The sequence below is a fragment of the Callospermophilus lateralis genome, chromosome 1 (genome assembly GCF_048772815.1).
Source record: "Callospermophilus lateralis isolate mCalLat2 chromosome 1, mCalLat2.hap1, whole genome shotgun sequence".
Lineage (NCBI taxonomy): Eukaryota > Metazoa > Chordata > Mammalia > Rodentia > Sciuridae > Callospermophilus > Callospermophilus lateralis.
In genome coordinates this window covers 210,786,176-210,801,747 of record NC_135305.1, presented here as the reverse complement: position 1 = coordinate 210,801,747, position 15,572 = coordinate 210,786,176, and the positions used below count along the sequence as shown (strand labels likewise).

General features: G+C 53.2%; 1 protein-coding gene across 2 annotated transcripts in view; it reads left to right on the top strand.

Annotated features, from left to right (window-relative positions):
• The first annotated feature begins 259 nt into the window (after nucleotides 1-259).
• C1H19orf44 (chromosome 1 C19orf44 homolog) overlaps nucleotides 260-15,572 on the top strand; it is a 23,772-nt gene continuing 8,459 nt past the window's right edge. For both annotated transcript variants that reach the window (XM_077109365.1, XM_076846635.2), the window contains exons 1-6: nucleotides 260-333; nucleotides 3,470-4,237; nucleotides 6,863-7,316; nucleotides 11,296-11,369; nucleotides 12,151-12,655; nucleotides 13,994-14,089. In XM_077109365.1, the coding sequence (XP_076965480.1) occupies nucleotides 3,470-4,237; nucleotides 6,863-7,316; nucleotides 11,296-11,369; nucleotides 12,151-12,655; nucleotides 13,994-14,089 (1,897 nt within the window). In that variant the 5' untranslated portion in view covers nucleotides 260-333. The remainder of the gene's footprint in view (nucleotides 334-3,469; nucleotides 4,238-6,862; nucleotides 7,317-11,295; nucleotides 11,370-12,150; nucleotides 12,656-13,993; nucleotides 14,090-15,572) is intronic.

Here is a 15,572-nt window from a genome sequence, read left to right as displayed (position 1 = left end):
GGCGCTCCTCCTCGTGACCGCCCCTGTCCTCCCAGCGGTCTCTGCGGCGAGCCAGGCGCGTCGCCTCAAAACTACATCTTCCGTCACACCCCGCGATTGTGACCCGAAAGCACCTTGGTCGTCGGCGGCCGGGTGCGCCGGACACGCCCTGGAACTACCACTCCCATGATGCCCCGCGATTGTGACCTGGGGCCACCCTACTCGCGGGAGCGCGGTGGCCTGTGGGAAGTGTAGTCTCTTCAGCCCGGCGCGGTTGCCAGGGCAACGGTACCCTGGGGCCGGACGGCCTGGCGGGAGCGTGGCGCCGGGTTCCACCGATAAACCGGCGTGGAAGTAGGTCTGCGGGGCTGGGCGGACGGCGATGGGTGGGCGCCCGGCTGGCGAGGGGGGCTACGAGGAGATGGGGCGCGATCCGCGGCTGGGCTGGGCCTGCGGCGGGAGGGTGGCCCCGCGCGCGGCTGCCCTGGGTCCGGAGCCCGGAGCGGGGTCCGGTGCGGATGGCCGCGAGGCCGGGAAGAGCCGATAGGCCGAGGCGTCGGTGTTTCCAAGTTTAGTTCATTTGTTGTCAGCAACTTTACGAGGCACTTTCAAGTGCCGTGCCAGTCGCCCCGGCCTTGGCGGTCCACTCCGGCGTTCACCCCCCGGCAGCTGCTGACCGGCGGCTTTCCTCGGGCGAGGCGCGGGCCTCGGGCGGCACTGGTTCCTGGTGCCGAGGAGTGTTCACTCTGGGCCACGGGCCGGCCTTCGCTTGCTCATGAGAGGGCATTTGGCTTCTTCCACTTTCTCTCTCTTGCAAATAATTCTTACGACCATTTATTTGCATGGGAGTGGGACTGCAGGATCTTATGGTGACTCCATGTTTAACCCCCCAGGGGAAATGCCAAACTTTTCCAAATTGATGGCTGCACCGTTTTATAACCCACCACCACCACCAGACTATGAAGATTCAGGTTTCTTTACAGCCTCATCAGCATTTCTTATTGGTTCTGTCTCTGTGTATAGCCCCCCACCCCAGTACTGGAGATTGAACCCAAAGGCGCTTCACCCCTGAGCTACATCCTCAGCCCTTTTAACATTTTTTATTTTGAGACAGGGTCTCGCTAAGCTGCTTAGAGCCTCCCTAAGCTGCTTAGGGCCTCGCTAAATTGCTGAGGGTGGCCTGGAACTTGCGATTCTCCTGCCTCAGCCTCCGAAGTTGTTGGGTTTATAGGCATGTCCAACCACACCCCGCTCCCCTTTTAATTTTTTTTAAGCAGGTTGTCCTTAGTTTTCCCAGACTGTTTTTTTTTTTTTTTTTCCTGGAACTGGGGATTGAGCCCAGGGATGTTTTGTTACTGAGCTATACCCCCAATCCTTTTTATTTTGAGACAGGATCTCACTAAGTCACCAAGGCTGACCTCAAACTTGCAATCCTCCTGTATTGTCCTCCTGAATCACTGGGATTACAGGCATGTGCCATCATGCTTGGCATCTTGAACGAAATCTTAAGGGCTGGGTTAAACACTTTTTTGCTACCCAGAAAATGCTTGTGCACATTATTTAAAGGTGTAGAAGATATGAGTGTGCCGGATTTAGCAAACAAAAACACAGGGCACACACTTAAATTCCAATTTCAGATAATATTTAGTATAAAAATATTTGGGTCTTTTTTTCCCTAGTGTTGGGGATAAAACTCAAGTTCTTGGCAAAGGTAGGCATGTACTCTACCATTAAGCTATATTCCCAGAATTATTATTATTTTTTTTTTAAATTTTTTTATTAACTACACATGACATAACAATGATTTTGGCAATTCATACATTTGAAACAATTGGAGTATAATTTCTCATTTTTCTGATTGTACAGATTGCAGAATCACACTGGTCATAGAGTCACCTATATACATACAGCAATCATAATGTCTATTCTATTCTGCTGCCATTATTATTATTATTGTTTTTATTTTAAGACAGAATCTTATTGAGTTGACTGGGTTAGACTTGAACTTGAGATGGTCCTTCCTCAGCCTTCAGAGTTGCTGAGATTATAGGTGTATGTCACCATAAGAATGGCTATGTCATTCTTATTTTAAATATATGTGTATATATATATATTTTAGTTTTAGGTGGACACAGTATCTTTATTTTATTTTTATGTGGTGCTGAGAATTGAACCCAGTGCCTCACGCATGCTAGGCAAGCGCGCTACCACTTGAGCCACATCCCCAGCCCTATGTCATTCTTTTTTAAAAAATATTAACTAATTACTTGAAATTCCACTTTAACTAGGTGTTCAGTATTTAATCTGACAGTCAAATAAGATCAATTTCTAAGTAGACAGGCATGGGAGAAAAGACCTCTTCATGTGTCAAGGTGAATCAAGAAACATTTTTTAGTGAAAGTCAACACCACATGTCCTTGTGAAGTGTCCCTGTGGCTAGGAGGCGTGCTCCTGTGCCTCGTCTCTCTTCGCCTCCTGTATTCCGTGGTCTGTGTGCTATTTACTGGGCCTCATCAGGTCTCTGTGGATGGGTTTGGGTTTGGTGAATGCAAACACAGTGGCCAGAGTCTCCTTGACTGGGCATCTCTGTGCTGGGAGAGCACCACTGTAGGTACGTTCCCATGTGTGGACTTGGCGGGTCACAGCGCCCATGTGCTTTTCATTTTGATTGCTGTTGCAAAGTTCCTTGCTAACGGGGCAGCAGATACGGCTATGGTTTGGTGTGGTTCAAGTGGGTACCCCAGTGGTTCATGTGTTGAAATTTAATCTCCATTGTGAGGTATTTTGAATATTGAGACTTAGTCTCCAACTATGATGTTCGGAGGTAGTTAGGATTAGATACAGTCACCAAAGCGGAGCCCCCGTGGTTGAAAACTGGTGGGCTTGAAGAGGAGACTAAAGGGACTGCAGAGCAGTGGGTGGTGCATTCATCTGTTTTCTGTTGCTATAACAAAATACCTGAGCCTGGATAATCTGTGGAGGAAAGAAATTTATTTAGCTCACAGTTCAGGGGCTGGGAATCCAAGCCTGGGCAGCTGCCTATGTGAGGGCCTGTGGTACTTTATAAGAAGGTACAAAACAGAAGAGAATGAGTACATGGAGAAGAGACACAGCATGAGGGCTAGGGCGCTTTCTGACACCACCCACGTCCAAGGGGATGAACCTAGTCCTGCTGGAGCAGCATGAATGTGTGCATGCGTGCGTGTGTGTGTGTGTGTGTGTGTGGTGCTGGGTTTGGAACTAGCGCCCTTCACATGCCCAGCAAGCGCTGTAGCATGGAGCTGCCCCCCGCCCACATTAATCCCTCTCGCTGACCTATTCCCCTGCTCCCAACGCCACCACCATGGCGGTCCATTTCAACTTAGTTTCGTGGGGAACAGACCATACCCAGTCCTCAGCAGGCGGTGTGCTCTGTGGCCAGGGGGGAGCCCTGGACACACGATACAAACGGGAGGTGTTCTTACGAGCCGTGGTCTGTCTTTCCTCCTAGATGGCTTTCTTAAGAAAAACCAGCCCACCTGCTCACGGTGTTTTTAGTGACCTCAGTGACATCTCCTTAGAAGATTCAAGGATGGAAGACATCAGAAACTTGAAAGTCAGTAGAAGTTTTACCCAAGCAGCCTCCGGTCAAAGCAGATTTCTAAAAAGAAACCAAACTATCGGTGAGAAACACTTAAACCTGCAAGACAGTGCTGTCCTGGGCAGTGGGGCCCGGCCGACCCTGGGCAGACCCCTCGCCACCGCCTCCAAGATCCGAGCCAGCGCCGCGCTCATGAAGCTGGCCCAGCTGGAAACCAAGATCCGGAGTCGGCAGAGCGCGCCCACGAGCTGGTCTGACACGGAGTCTGACTCGCGGCTCCTGGAGGACGGTCTTGCCGAGAGCGTGGACAGATTCGCCCCGGGAGCCACCTCAGGCCCTGCCTCGCCACACACCCAGAGAACTTTCCAGAAACAAACCTGTGAAGCCCCCTTCCCCAAGAGCAGTGTGCAGAGTGGGCAGGCCAGTAGGTTCCTGAAGAAGAAACAGCCACCTGTGGGTAGCGCGGCCCCCGAGGCCCACGCCGGGAAGGAGAGGAATCTTCAAACACCCAGACAGAAAGAACCTGCTAGAAAATTTGATTCCCCAGACAGCGATGAAGAGGAAATGAAAGAATTGCTAGGAAGCTTGATGGAATCTTCTAGAGAAAAAGAAACAAGTCTGAATCAGAGGTTCACCAGCACTACCGTCAGTGAGAAGGAGCGCGTGAAGCCATCGGGGGTGAGGTTTTCATTTGTTTATCTGAGTCCCATCTTTGTCACTGCCACCATGATGTCATAGCATGGCTTTTATAGTGATGTCACCAGAAGCTATTTGAGAGAAGAGCTTGATGAGAAAGGGTAGGGTTTGGGCCAATCACAAGTATCTGTTGAGGGTCTGCATGGTGCGGGGTGGCGCTTGGGACGCTTTGCGCTGTGTTCGCGACACAGCGTCTGTGCCTGGTGTATACCACGGCACTTTGGGTCATTTGGTTTTGTTTTGGAGACATCTTGCTGTGTTGCCCAGCTGGCCTTGAACTCCTGGGCTCAGGCGGTTGTCCTGCCTCAGCCTCCTGGGTGCTTGGGTCCGCAGGCGGTGCTGCTGTGCTCCAGACAGCTTTCACTCTGTGCCCCTGATCAAACAGCAGCAGTAACCAGTTCTCTGAGGACGTGGAGGAAATCAAACTCCGTTTCTCCTCCTGCCCTCCCACGGCACAGACCGCCTGGCTCTCTTTCTCTTTTTTTGCATTTCTGGGGTTGGAGCCAGGGCCTCAGGCATGCTCAGCTCGTGCAGTACCACTGAGCTGCACCCAGCCCTAGGTCGCTTCTGTGACCCCCGAGGGGTGTGGAGGCTGCTGTGTGCCAGACGCCAGGCAGCCCCTCTGCAGCAGACCCCGGGGCCGTCCTCTGGTTCCGTTCAGTTTTACCTGGAGGTTGCGGCAGGTTGCACAGGTTGGGGGGCTCTGCACCCAGACTGTCTTCCCACTTCAGACACCAGTGACAACTTTGTGCCTCTAGAACTTCCGCAAATTTGGGTTCCCAGAGCCCCTTCTTTGTGCTTAACTTGCTACAGTGGCTCACAGAACTCTGAGAAAACACATTTCTGGTTTATTATAAAGAACATTTTCTTTTTTTTTTTTAATTTTTATTGTAGGTTGTTCAAAACATTACATAGTTCTTGATATATCATATTTCACACTTTGATTCAAGTGGGATATGAGCTCCCATTTTTACCCCATATACAGATTGCAGAATCACATCAGTTGCAGAACCATTGATTTACATATTGCCATTCAGGAACATTTTCTTGACCCCTCTCTTTCCCATCCTCCCTCCCTTCCTTCAGTGCTGGGGATGGACCCCAGGGCCTTGCACAAGGCAAGTGCTCTATCACTGAGCCACATCTCCTGCAAAGGGTATTTTAAAGGATACAAATAAACAGATACACAGGGTGAGGTCGGGAAGGGTCCTGAAGGTGGAGTTGGGGTGCCTGTGGACGAGTTCTTGCTCAGCTTCCTGTTGGCCTCCGTGTGTTCAGCTTTCGTCAAGTTCTCTGTGCCCTGTCGTTGGAGTTTTATGGAGATTTTATTGCACAAGCATGATTGAAACAGACAACTGCGCAGAAACCTGAGTAGACAAAAAGGTTAGCTCTAAAGCTAAAAGACTGGGTGGGAGCTAGGCGTGGCGCACACCTGTAATCCCAGCTACTCAGGAGGCTGGGGCAGGGGGATCACAAGTTTGAGGACAGCCTCGGCAATTTATTGAGACCCTAAGCAACTTAGTGAGATCCTGTCTCAAAAATTAAAAAGGGCTAGTGATGTGGCTCAGGGTGCAGTGCCCCAAGTTCATCCCTGGCACCGAGGGGGAGAATTCCACTGTAGAGGTGGACCAGTTTCTTTACCCTTGTGTCTGGGTTGTTTCTGGCTTTGGGCTGTCCTGAATGGTCCTGCTGTGAACATGTAAATGGCCGTGTCTGAGCCCCTGTTTCCACCAGCACACCTAGGGGGGAACTGTGGGCCATATGGTAATTCTGTTTAAATGTTTTTGAGGACCTGCCAGGTGGTTGTCCACAGTTGCTGCAGCGTCTTAGCCTCCATTGGCCCTGTGTGGGTGTCGCCATTTCTTCAGGTCTTGGCCAACATTTGTTATTTCCTTTGTTTTTTTCTTTTTCTTTCTTTTTTTTTTTTTTTTTTTTTTTTTTAGAGAGAGAGAGAGAGAGAGAATTTTTAATATTTATTTTTTAGTTTGCGGTGGACACAGCATCTTTATTTGTATGTGATGCTGAGGATCGAACCCAGGCCGCATGCATGCCAGGCAAGCGCACTACCGCTTGAGCCATATCCCCAGCCCCTGTTTTTTTCTTTTTAATTGCCACTGCGGGTGGTGAGATGTGGAAGAAAGGTGTGCTTCAGCGGGGAGGATCTGCACGCTGGTTTGGGTGCTTTTGGCGTCCTGGGCTGTCAGAGACTACCTACTCTTGGGGCTGGAAGAACCTTAGTTTAGAAAATGTGTGCGCTGGATATGGTGGCACATGCCTGTAGTCCCAGCTACTGGGGAGTTCAAGGCCAGCCTGGCAACACAGTGAGACCCTGTCCCAAAATAAAAAAAGAGCAAGAGTAATTAACAGTATGTATTTGAAAGCAAAGTGACCTTTTTGATTGCCTGTGGCACATTCTCTAATCCCCTCGTTACCTCATCTCAATGGGCCTTGACTGGGCTGTGAGGAAAGCGGGGAGGGCGCAGAGGTCAACGCTGAATTGCTGAAGTCCTGGTGTCGCGCTCCCCACCAGCTGCACCCATGTGGCATAGAAGGAGTTAATTTATCACGGAGTTTGCTAATTTCGTGTCTTTTCTTTCACCAAAGTAGGGTCAGATCCCTGTCCCGCCGCGAGCCCCTCTGTCCAGGGTGCAGCTCTCCAGCTCAGGACCTTCCCAGACCCTGGGCCTGTGCAGCACGCGGTCAGCGCGCCGGGGGTCAGCACGCCGGGCCCTTCGCAGTACTCGGTCGGGAACCTGCTCCCCGCAGACTCCGGTGGCTCGCCACACAGCCTCCCACGACACAGCCTCCCACGACTCAGCCTCCCACGACTCAGCCTTCCACGACTCAGCCTCCCACGACTCAGCCTCCCACGACTCAGCCTCCCACGACTCAGCCTCCCACGACACAGCCTCCCGCGCCTCCTCGACTTCCATCCCCCACGCGGTTTCAAGATCAAAGTCTTCAACGATGGGTCACATCCAGCTCGCGTCTTCCTCCGGGAGGAGCGAGCCGGGGCCCGGGGAAGCCTCGGACCCCGAAGCCTCGGATGACAGCCTGAACGGTAACCCCTAACCCCGGCTCTACGGAGCCCCCCACCCCCGGGCAGGGCGGGGCCAGGGGCGGGGCCAGGGCGCGGAGCCCCGCCCACTGCAGCTTTCCGGCTCCTCCCCGCTTGAACCAAGTCTGTTTGAACAACCCTCCAAGCCCTGGTCTGTGGGGCAGCTGGGTCGGAAGAGCAGACTGTGACTGAGCAACAAGAGGTCGCCCTTGAGGGGTCAGGGTCCAGCCTGGACCGGCTCAGTGCGAGGGGCGCCTCGTGGTGTAGGGATGGCCCCTTCTTACTGGGCCCTCACGTGGTGGGCAGAGCGAGTTCTCTGGTCTCTTCTTGCCCTTGTAAGGACACTCATCCCACTTCGGGGGTTCCTTTCTCCTGACCTCCTCCAAACCCCATTACCTGCCAAGGAGCTCACCTCCACAGACACCTGGCCCCTCAATACCCCTTAGACTTCGCAGGTCAGAAATATTTATTTGGGGAAACATTGACATGCAGCGACTTTTTCCCCCTTGTCCTTATTCTGTGAACAGTAGATCATAACAACTATTTCCAGGGCATCCACAGTGTGTTAGCACTCCCAGTGCTTTGGAGACAATTTAAAGTACATGGAGCATGTGTTTGAGTTCTGTGCAAATACTGGGCCCTTTTCTGTAAGGGACTTGATCAGCCAGATTTCGGTTTCCGCAGGAGTCCTGGAGCCAGTCTCCACACTTCTGACGGACAGCTGGACCATTGCAGCAGAGCTCAAGTCTTCAGCAGAGATTTAGAGGGTGCACAGATGTCCAGCCCTTCCCATCCCAATAACCTGCCCAATTTTGAAGCAGTAACTTGGAGGAACCCTTCTAGAGTCACAAACATTGAAAAGGCAGCTCAGTTCTTTTGTCATTGAGCTCCGGCCCTCCAGCCCTTTGTATGTTTTTGAGACAGGGTCTTGCTGAGGCTGGACTCAAACCTGTGATCCTCCTGCCTCAGCCTCCCGAGTCATTGTGATTACAGACATGCACCCCTGCCTCTTTTTTAAATTCATAAAAGAAAACAAATTTCTAATTTGTCAAAGTAAACATTTTTTTTTACTTCAACATTATTCAACATTATTTTTAATACTTAAGAGCAGAAGAGGAGGAAAAAAGCTTTGAAGTCAACATTTATTTTTTCCCTCTGAGATGCTTTATCACCAAATCAAAGTTAAGTAATTGTCTCATAAGTGCCTGATGTGTGGCAGAGGGTGCCAGGTGTCATGTTGGCAAGGACAGAACAAACAAGCAAACATATTCCCTGCCCTCCAGGGACCAGCACGGCCATAAGTGGACTCAGTCCAAGACTAATGGGCAAGTCAGGCCTGTGCTTCCAGCCATCTAGGAGGCTGAGGCAGGAGGTTGAGGCAGGAGGCTGGCTTGAGTCTGGGAGTTCAAGGCCAGCCAGGGCAACTTACTAGGGCCTGTCTCAAAAAATAAATAAATAAATAAAGAAGTGGTGGGTAAGTTAAAGTCCCACGACTCGGCAAGCAAAGATCTGCTGGGGTGAGTGGTGAAGCATCCCCAACAAGGGTCTGTCCCTTCCAAGTGGCCCTGCCCAGCCACAGAAAAGCAGGTATGTTCAAGGCTGTGTGTCTTAGTTTTCTTCTGCTATAATAGAGGATCACAGACTGGGTAATTTATAGAGAATGGAGGTTCATCCGGCTTATGGTTCTGGAGGCTGGAAGTCCAAGATGCAGGGGCTGCCTGGTATCTTGCTGCTTCTTTCGGCAGCATCCCAAGGTGGAAGGCCAAGGGAAGCTGAGAGCCAGCAAGCAAGAGGGGGTGGCAGCGTGGTGCACACATGTAACCCCAGCCACTTGGAAGGCTGAGGCAGGAGGATTGAAAATTTGAGGCCAGCCTCAGCAACTTAGACCCTGTCTCAAAAATTTAAAAAAGGGCTGAGGATGTAGCTCAGTGGTAAGTGCCCCTGGGCTCAATCCCCAGGACCAAAAAAATAAAAAGAGCGTCAGAACTCACTTTTATAATGAACCCACCTACTCCTGGGCTGGAGACATTGATGAGGCAGAGTCGCTAGGGCCTGATCGCGTCTTGATGCCAGCTCCCAACACTGTGCCTTGGGCATCAGGCACCAGCACAGGGTTTTGGAGACACGTTCACTGAAGCATCATGGATGGGGGAACTCCCTGGAGCCCCTCCAGGGCCCCTCCTGCCAGATGCCACTTGGCATATACATTCCTGACTCTGATCCTTAGTCGTGCACGTGAGGAATCCAGCACGAGGGGCTGGCTGGTAAGTGGGGTCCTCAGCTTGTCCCGTGTCACCTTCACAGATGAGAGTGCTGGTGGAGAGAGCCAGCACCGATACCAGGCCCTGGGTTCCTGCCTCCTGCCATCTGTCATTCTGCTCTTTCCCTTTGGGGGCCGTCTCCCCTGGTGGCCAAGTGTCTCCTTCTGTCCTTTAGCCGCAGCCTTGAGGGACATAGTGGGGGACGGTGAGGCCACGTTTGGAGTCCAGCCTGCCAGGGGTGGATGACCAGCCTCCCCTCCAGCAGGCTGTGCATCTCAGGCTATTTGGGCCTCCGTCTCCTCGTCTGTAAAACGGGGCATCAGTGAAGTGGTCCACGTGAAGCCCCTCGGCGGGTGCTGCCTCATAGCGGTGCCTGTGAGAGTCGGCTGCGGTGACCATATGGGCACCCAGTGCCACTGCTGTCCCAGGGTGCAAGTCGCAGACACCCGATGCTGCCTTTGCCCCTGACCACCAGGAGGTCTTAGTTCACAGGCTTTGTCTCCTAAAACATGGTGACGCAGGTCTTTGTACCCACCTGAGTGGCGTTGCTGGGGGAGTCAGGAGGGGTTGCCGCCCCAGGGCTGGAGCCAGGGCCGTTGCCGGGGCTGTGGCCAAGCCCTTGCCCTCTGCGTCTCCCTGGGCCTTTCACTGGCTGTCAGGTGAGAACTTAGGCACTCAGGGCCACATCTCACTGGGCCTGAGGGGCCCCTCCCTCCATGCCAGGCTGCCCCTTCCTGTCCAGCCCTCACACCGCAGCATTTTTGTCATCAGTTCCCTGAGGTGCCTTATGTCATCTGCTCTGTCTAGACCGGGGGCCTGGAGGCCCGTTGTCTGTTTTTATAGTTTATCAGAACGATCCACGCCCTTAGGTGACACAGAATCTGTGACTGCTTTCACACTCTTCTGGCTGTGTAGAGTTGTCCCTTGGTACCTGCAGAGGGTTGGTTCAGGATCCTACAGATATTCAGCTCCCTTCTGTCAGAGGGATGGGAGGAACCTCTGCACATCCTCCTGCACACTAAGCCACCTCGGGAGGACCTGGTCCTGGACAGTGTGAATGCTATGCCATACTTGATACAGTGCATTGTTTTCTTTCTTTTTTGGGGGCCGGGTGTGTCAGGGATTGAACCCAGGGGCGCTTAGCCACTGAGCCAGGTTTTAATTTTTCTGTTGTAGTTGTGGATGGACAGAATGTCTTTAGTTTGTTTATTTTTATGTGGTGCTGAGGATTGACCCCAGGCCTCACACACGCTAGGCAAGTGCTCTGCCACTCAGCCCCAGCCCTAGCCCCATCCCCAGCTCCCATTCTATTTTTTATTTGGAGACAGGGTCTTGCTGAATTGCTTAGGGCTTTGCTAAGTTGCTGAGGCTGGCTTTGAACTCGCGACCCTCCTGCCTCAGCCTCCTGAGCCTCTGGGTTACAGATGTGGGCCACTGCACCCAGCAACTGTATTGTTTTAGGATTAATAACAAGAAAAAAGTACATGTGAGGAATAAAAGCATCCCCCAGATACGTTTGATCTGATTTCCATGGACTCCAAGCTGCAGAACCCACAGATACCGAGGGCCAACTGCAGTCACAGGTGTGCCCCCAAACTGGAAGTATTTCCCCTGTAACCCCTTAGAGAAAAGCTGCTGGCCCTGTGGTGCGAATCGAGGTCAGGGAGCATTGGTGGAGAAATGAAAGAGTCAACGCTGCCTTACTAATTTTTAAATTACAGATTTTAGAATCAATATTTTATCCCTTGATGATCTGTCTCCGGCCGTCAGTGAGAGATCAGACTTGGAACAGAAAGTAAGTACATTGGAGTCATTTTATTTATTTATTTATTTTAAAATTTTTTTTGTGGTGCTGGGGAGGGAACCCAGGGCCTCAGGATTGCTCGATGATCGCTCTACCACTGAGCCACAGCCCCCGGCCATGGGTCCTTCTAGATTGTGGAAAGGCTGGATGGAAGGTTTTATCTAGGGCAGTGGTCCTGCGTGCGGCACGTCGGCACACCTGGGGACACTTTGGTGGTTAGGATTGGGGAGCGGGGGTGGATGCTGGGATGTGCTCAGGGTCTTGGAGAGCACAGGACGGTTCTCGCTAGAGAACATTCTGGCCCCAGGTGTCAGGTCACCGCAGTCCAGGGCCTCTGGTGTTGGCGATAACAAGCCCAGCAGGTGAGCAGGTGTTCACAGCCACCCCCTCAGAGCACCCCAGAGTCACATCCAGGCTGAGGCAGCCACGTGTGTCCTGGTCATGGTGACTTTCGTGTAACCACCTGCACTATCAAAAGCACATCTCCATAATACGTGGGATGCCACTTCACGTTTCACACGTGTGCCGCCTGAACATGTGCCATGTCATGAGGGTTGTGACTCTCACCCTTTAGAAAACCCTGCGCTAAACATCTCTGGGTTCCTGGGTGGGTGCTCAGCACGCCGAGGCCCTGGGTTCCATCCTCAGCACCCCCCCAACTCCAGGGGACCAGTGTACCCTCCCAGGGGGACGACTGAGGTGTCCTGCTCACGCAAATGTGGTACCCTCAGAACACTCATTTTCCAGTGACTTCCGCCATCCTTCGTTTTAGGAAGGAGCCACTCAGAGGGCGAGGACACCGGGCAGGAGCCGCCCCGACAAGACACCTGCTGCACTGGACACACCAAGCCCTGCCCTGCCCAGGAGCTCAGCATTTCAGGGAAAGGCCACCTCTGGGGTTGGGGACGAGGGCCTCCCCACTGAAAGTGAGGTCTCAGAGCGTCTGAGTGCCAGCCTGGCCTCTGCCGTCCAGCAGGACAGTGTGTCCAGCGCCAAGCCATCATCTGAGATGCCCACAGAGGATAGCGTGGGCTCAGCTTATTCAGAAGATTTTGAAAGCCCGCCGAGTCCCCCGGCCTCCGAGCCAACGGCTCCTTCCGAGGCAGCCCTGGACGGAACGCTGGCCGCCGTGTCGGAGTGCTCCAGGAGTCTGAGGACAGACCCCCCCAAACCACCCAGGGCTAGGAAGAAGGGCGGCCAGGGCGTGGAGAGGGTCACCGTGAGGGAAACGGCCGTGCAGACCCTGGATCCGGCCTTCACCTACCAGTGGACCAAGGGTGAGTGTGGCAGCCTTTGGGGACCTGGGTGGCCAGGACAGGTGCTGGGGAGTGATCTTGGCTTCCCAGGAAGCACGTGGAGAGCCGGGGTTGCTGGGATCTGGCTCTTGTCATTAGCCAGCTTCCAGGTGGGGGGCTTGGCACCCGGCCCTCTTTCCTAGATGAGGGGCAGCTGCCCTCGGTGTTTCCAGTGTCTCCCCAGCTCTGAGGCGTACAGGAAAGTTCCAGAACCAGACACCATGCAGCCCTTCCTAACTAGGCAGTTCTGACACTAGAGGCAGTTCTGGTGCTGGGACTGGGGGACACAGTGCTCCGGACATGGGCTGGGCGGAGGCCAGCGTGCTGCTCAGCATCCTCCAGCACCCATGATGCCCTGCTCCAGGGGGTGGGGAAGCCCGGGGAGGAAGGGTGCCCACTAGCCTGTGTCCCTCAAGGATCTGCCTCCAGCCCCAAGGGCCTCCGGGCGCCGGCTCAGGTTTAGCTGCTCTGAACTCCGTGCTGCCAGCTCCGGCTGCACCCTCGTGGCCGGCTCCCTCCTGCTCTCACTGCTTCTACTTTGGGCTTTACAATGTCGGGAAGGGACACTGCTCCTCACCCAGTGTGACTTTCCAGGCGCTTCTCTCATTCCCAGTTTCAGGCTGGGCTCTTCCTGTGGAAAGGCCCCTCCCTTCCTTTTAATATTCTGCTTCCTTTCCTGATCTAGATGACCATTTAGACTGGCTCATCCCTGAGCTGCGCCCCCAGTCCTTCTCGTTTTTTGACAGGGTCTAAGTGGCTGAGGCTGGCCTTGAACTTGCCGTCTTCCTGCCTCAGTCTCCTGAGTCATGAAAACATGTTTTCAACCCGGGATCTGGGACTCAGGAACCTTTGTGTCCCCGCCGTGTCCACGAGCCAGTGTCTGATGACATAGCCAGTGAGGGGCGTTTCTATCCATATTTGTGGCAATTGAGATGCTACTATGAAGAGTCAGGGGACTGTTTTGCGGGGCTGGGCCTGATGGCGAGAGGGGAGAGGAAAGGCGGACTCTGGGAAGCTGGCTGGGCAGTGTCCAGGGCACACATTCTTGAGTCACTAGACCACCTGGTGGAAGACAGGCTGGCGTGATGGACACCTCCAGCCACTATGAGCTGCAGTGGTCACGTCAACCAGTGGCTCCTTTGTTGAACCACCAAAAAAGGTTTAGGGAAAACTTAAAGATTCTAAAAGCAAGCACATGGCCATCATGTTCAGACAGAGGAGGACGGATGCGTGGGCTACACTTCAGTTCTTACTTGGGGACAAGAAGGTTGCCATCCCAGGCCTCGTCACTCACCCCTTTCCTCTTTGTGCATGGGACAGCGGCCGGGATGGCGGCCATTGGGCCTGCCCTCGGGAGTTCCTACGTGGACCCAGTGCCCATTGCCAGCCACGTCGTCAGTGCCGATGCCATAGAAGGTAGGAGCCTGGTTGGCAGTGGCGGTCCTTCCTGGGGAGCGTGGTTGGGGTCCTTCCTGGGGAGCCTGGTTGGGGTCCTTCCTGGGGAGCGGGCACATCTCTTGGAGGTGTTTTACTTCTTTAATGCTGGGTTCAAGAATCCATTGGTGGAATTATTCCAGTGGTTAGTAGGATCCCCAATGGCAGCCTGAGGGTGTCTGCGAACCTTCTGTCACCTGCAAAAGGACACCCATGTCCAACAGGCGGCCCAAAGGCAATTCACTGCGCTGGGGTGCGGCTCAGGGGAGGAACCCTGGCCTAGCATGTGCGCGGCCCTGGGTGCCATCCCCAGCGCCATCAAAACACCCGCCCTCAATAATTCCCCCAGCTCACCCCTTCTGCCCCAGCAAATGCTTTCATTTGAATTCTGTTTGAGTTTTTTGCACATATGTAGTTTTATCCCCTAAAGACACTGGCCAGTGCTGAGTCACAGCAGCAGGACATGGCCTTTGCATCCTGGGTGGAGACTGAGGAGTCCCTGTGGTCTGGGAAGAGTGCTAGCCACCTGGAGGTGATGAAGGTGCCACCTTCCAGTTCAGACCTGCCACAGCCCTGGGGAAACTTACTACCTCAGAGGTTTTACACACACACACACACACACACACACACACACACATACACAAACACACGTATATTTTTGGTACAAGGGATTGAACCCAGGGGCACTGGACCACTGAGCCACATCCCCAGCCTTTTGTAAATATTTTATTTAGAGACAGGGTCTCACTGAGTTCTGAGGCTGGCTTTGAGTTTGCTGTCCTCCTGCCAAGCTGCTGGCGTTCCGGGCGTGGGCCACTGCTCAGCAGTCTTAATACTAAATAAACAGCAGAATTTTTTTTTTTTATCAGATTTAATATTTTTAGTTAAATGTCAGTATTTTTGTTTTGTGGTGCTGGGGGTGGAACCCAGGGCCTTGTACTTGCTAAGCAAGTGTCCTACTCGAGTTACAAACCCAGCCCCAATTTTTAAAAAAATATTTTTTAGTTGTCAACGGTCCTTTATTTTACTTATTTATATGCAGGTCTGAGAATTGAACCCAGGGCCTCACACATGCTAGGCAAGTGCTCTACCACTGAGCCCCAGCCCCAGCCTTAGCCCCAATTTTTTAATTTAAAATTTTTATTTATATTTTCAGAAAATGTGTTTTTAGCCAGGCACAGTGGCACGCACCTGGGTCCCAGCCACTCAGGAGGCTGAGGCAGGAGGCACAGTGGCACGCACCTGGGTCCCAGCCACTCAGGAGGCTGAGGCAGGAGGCACAGTGGCACGCACCTGGGTCCCAGCCACTCAGGAGGCTGAGGCAGGAGGCGCAGTGGCACGCACCTGGGTCCCAGCCACTCAGGAGGCTGAGGCAGGAGGCGCAGTGGCACGCACCTGGGTCCCAGCCACTCAGGAGGCTGAGGCAGGAGGCGCAGTGGCACGCACCTGGGTCCCAGCCACTCAG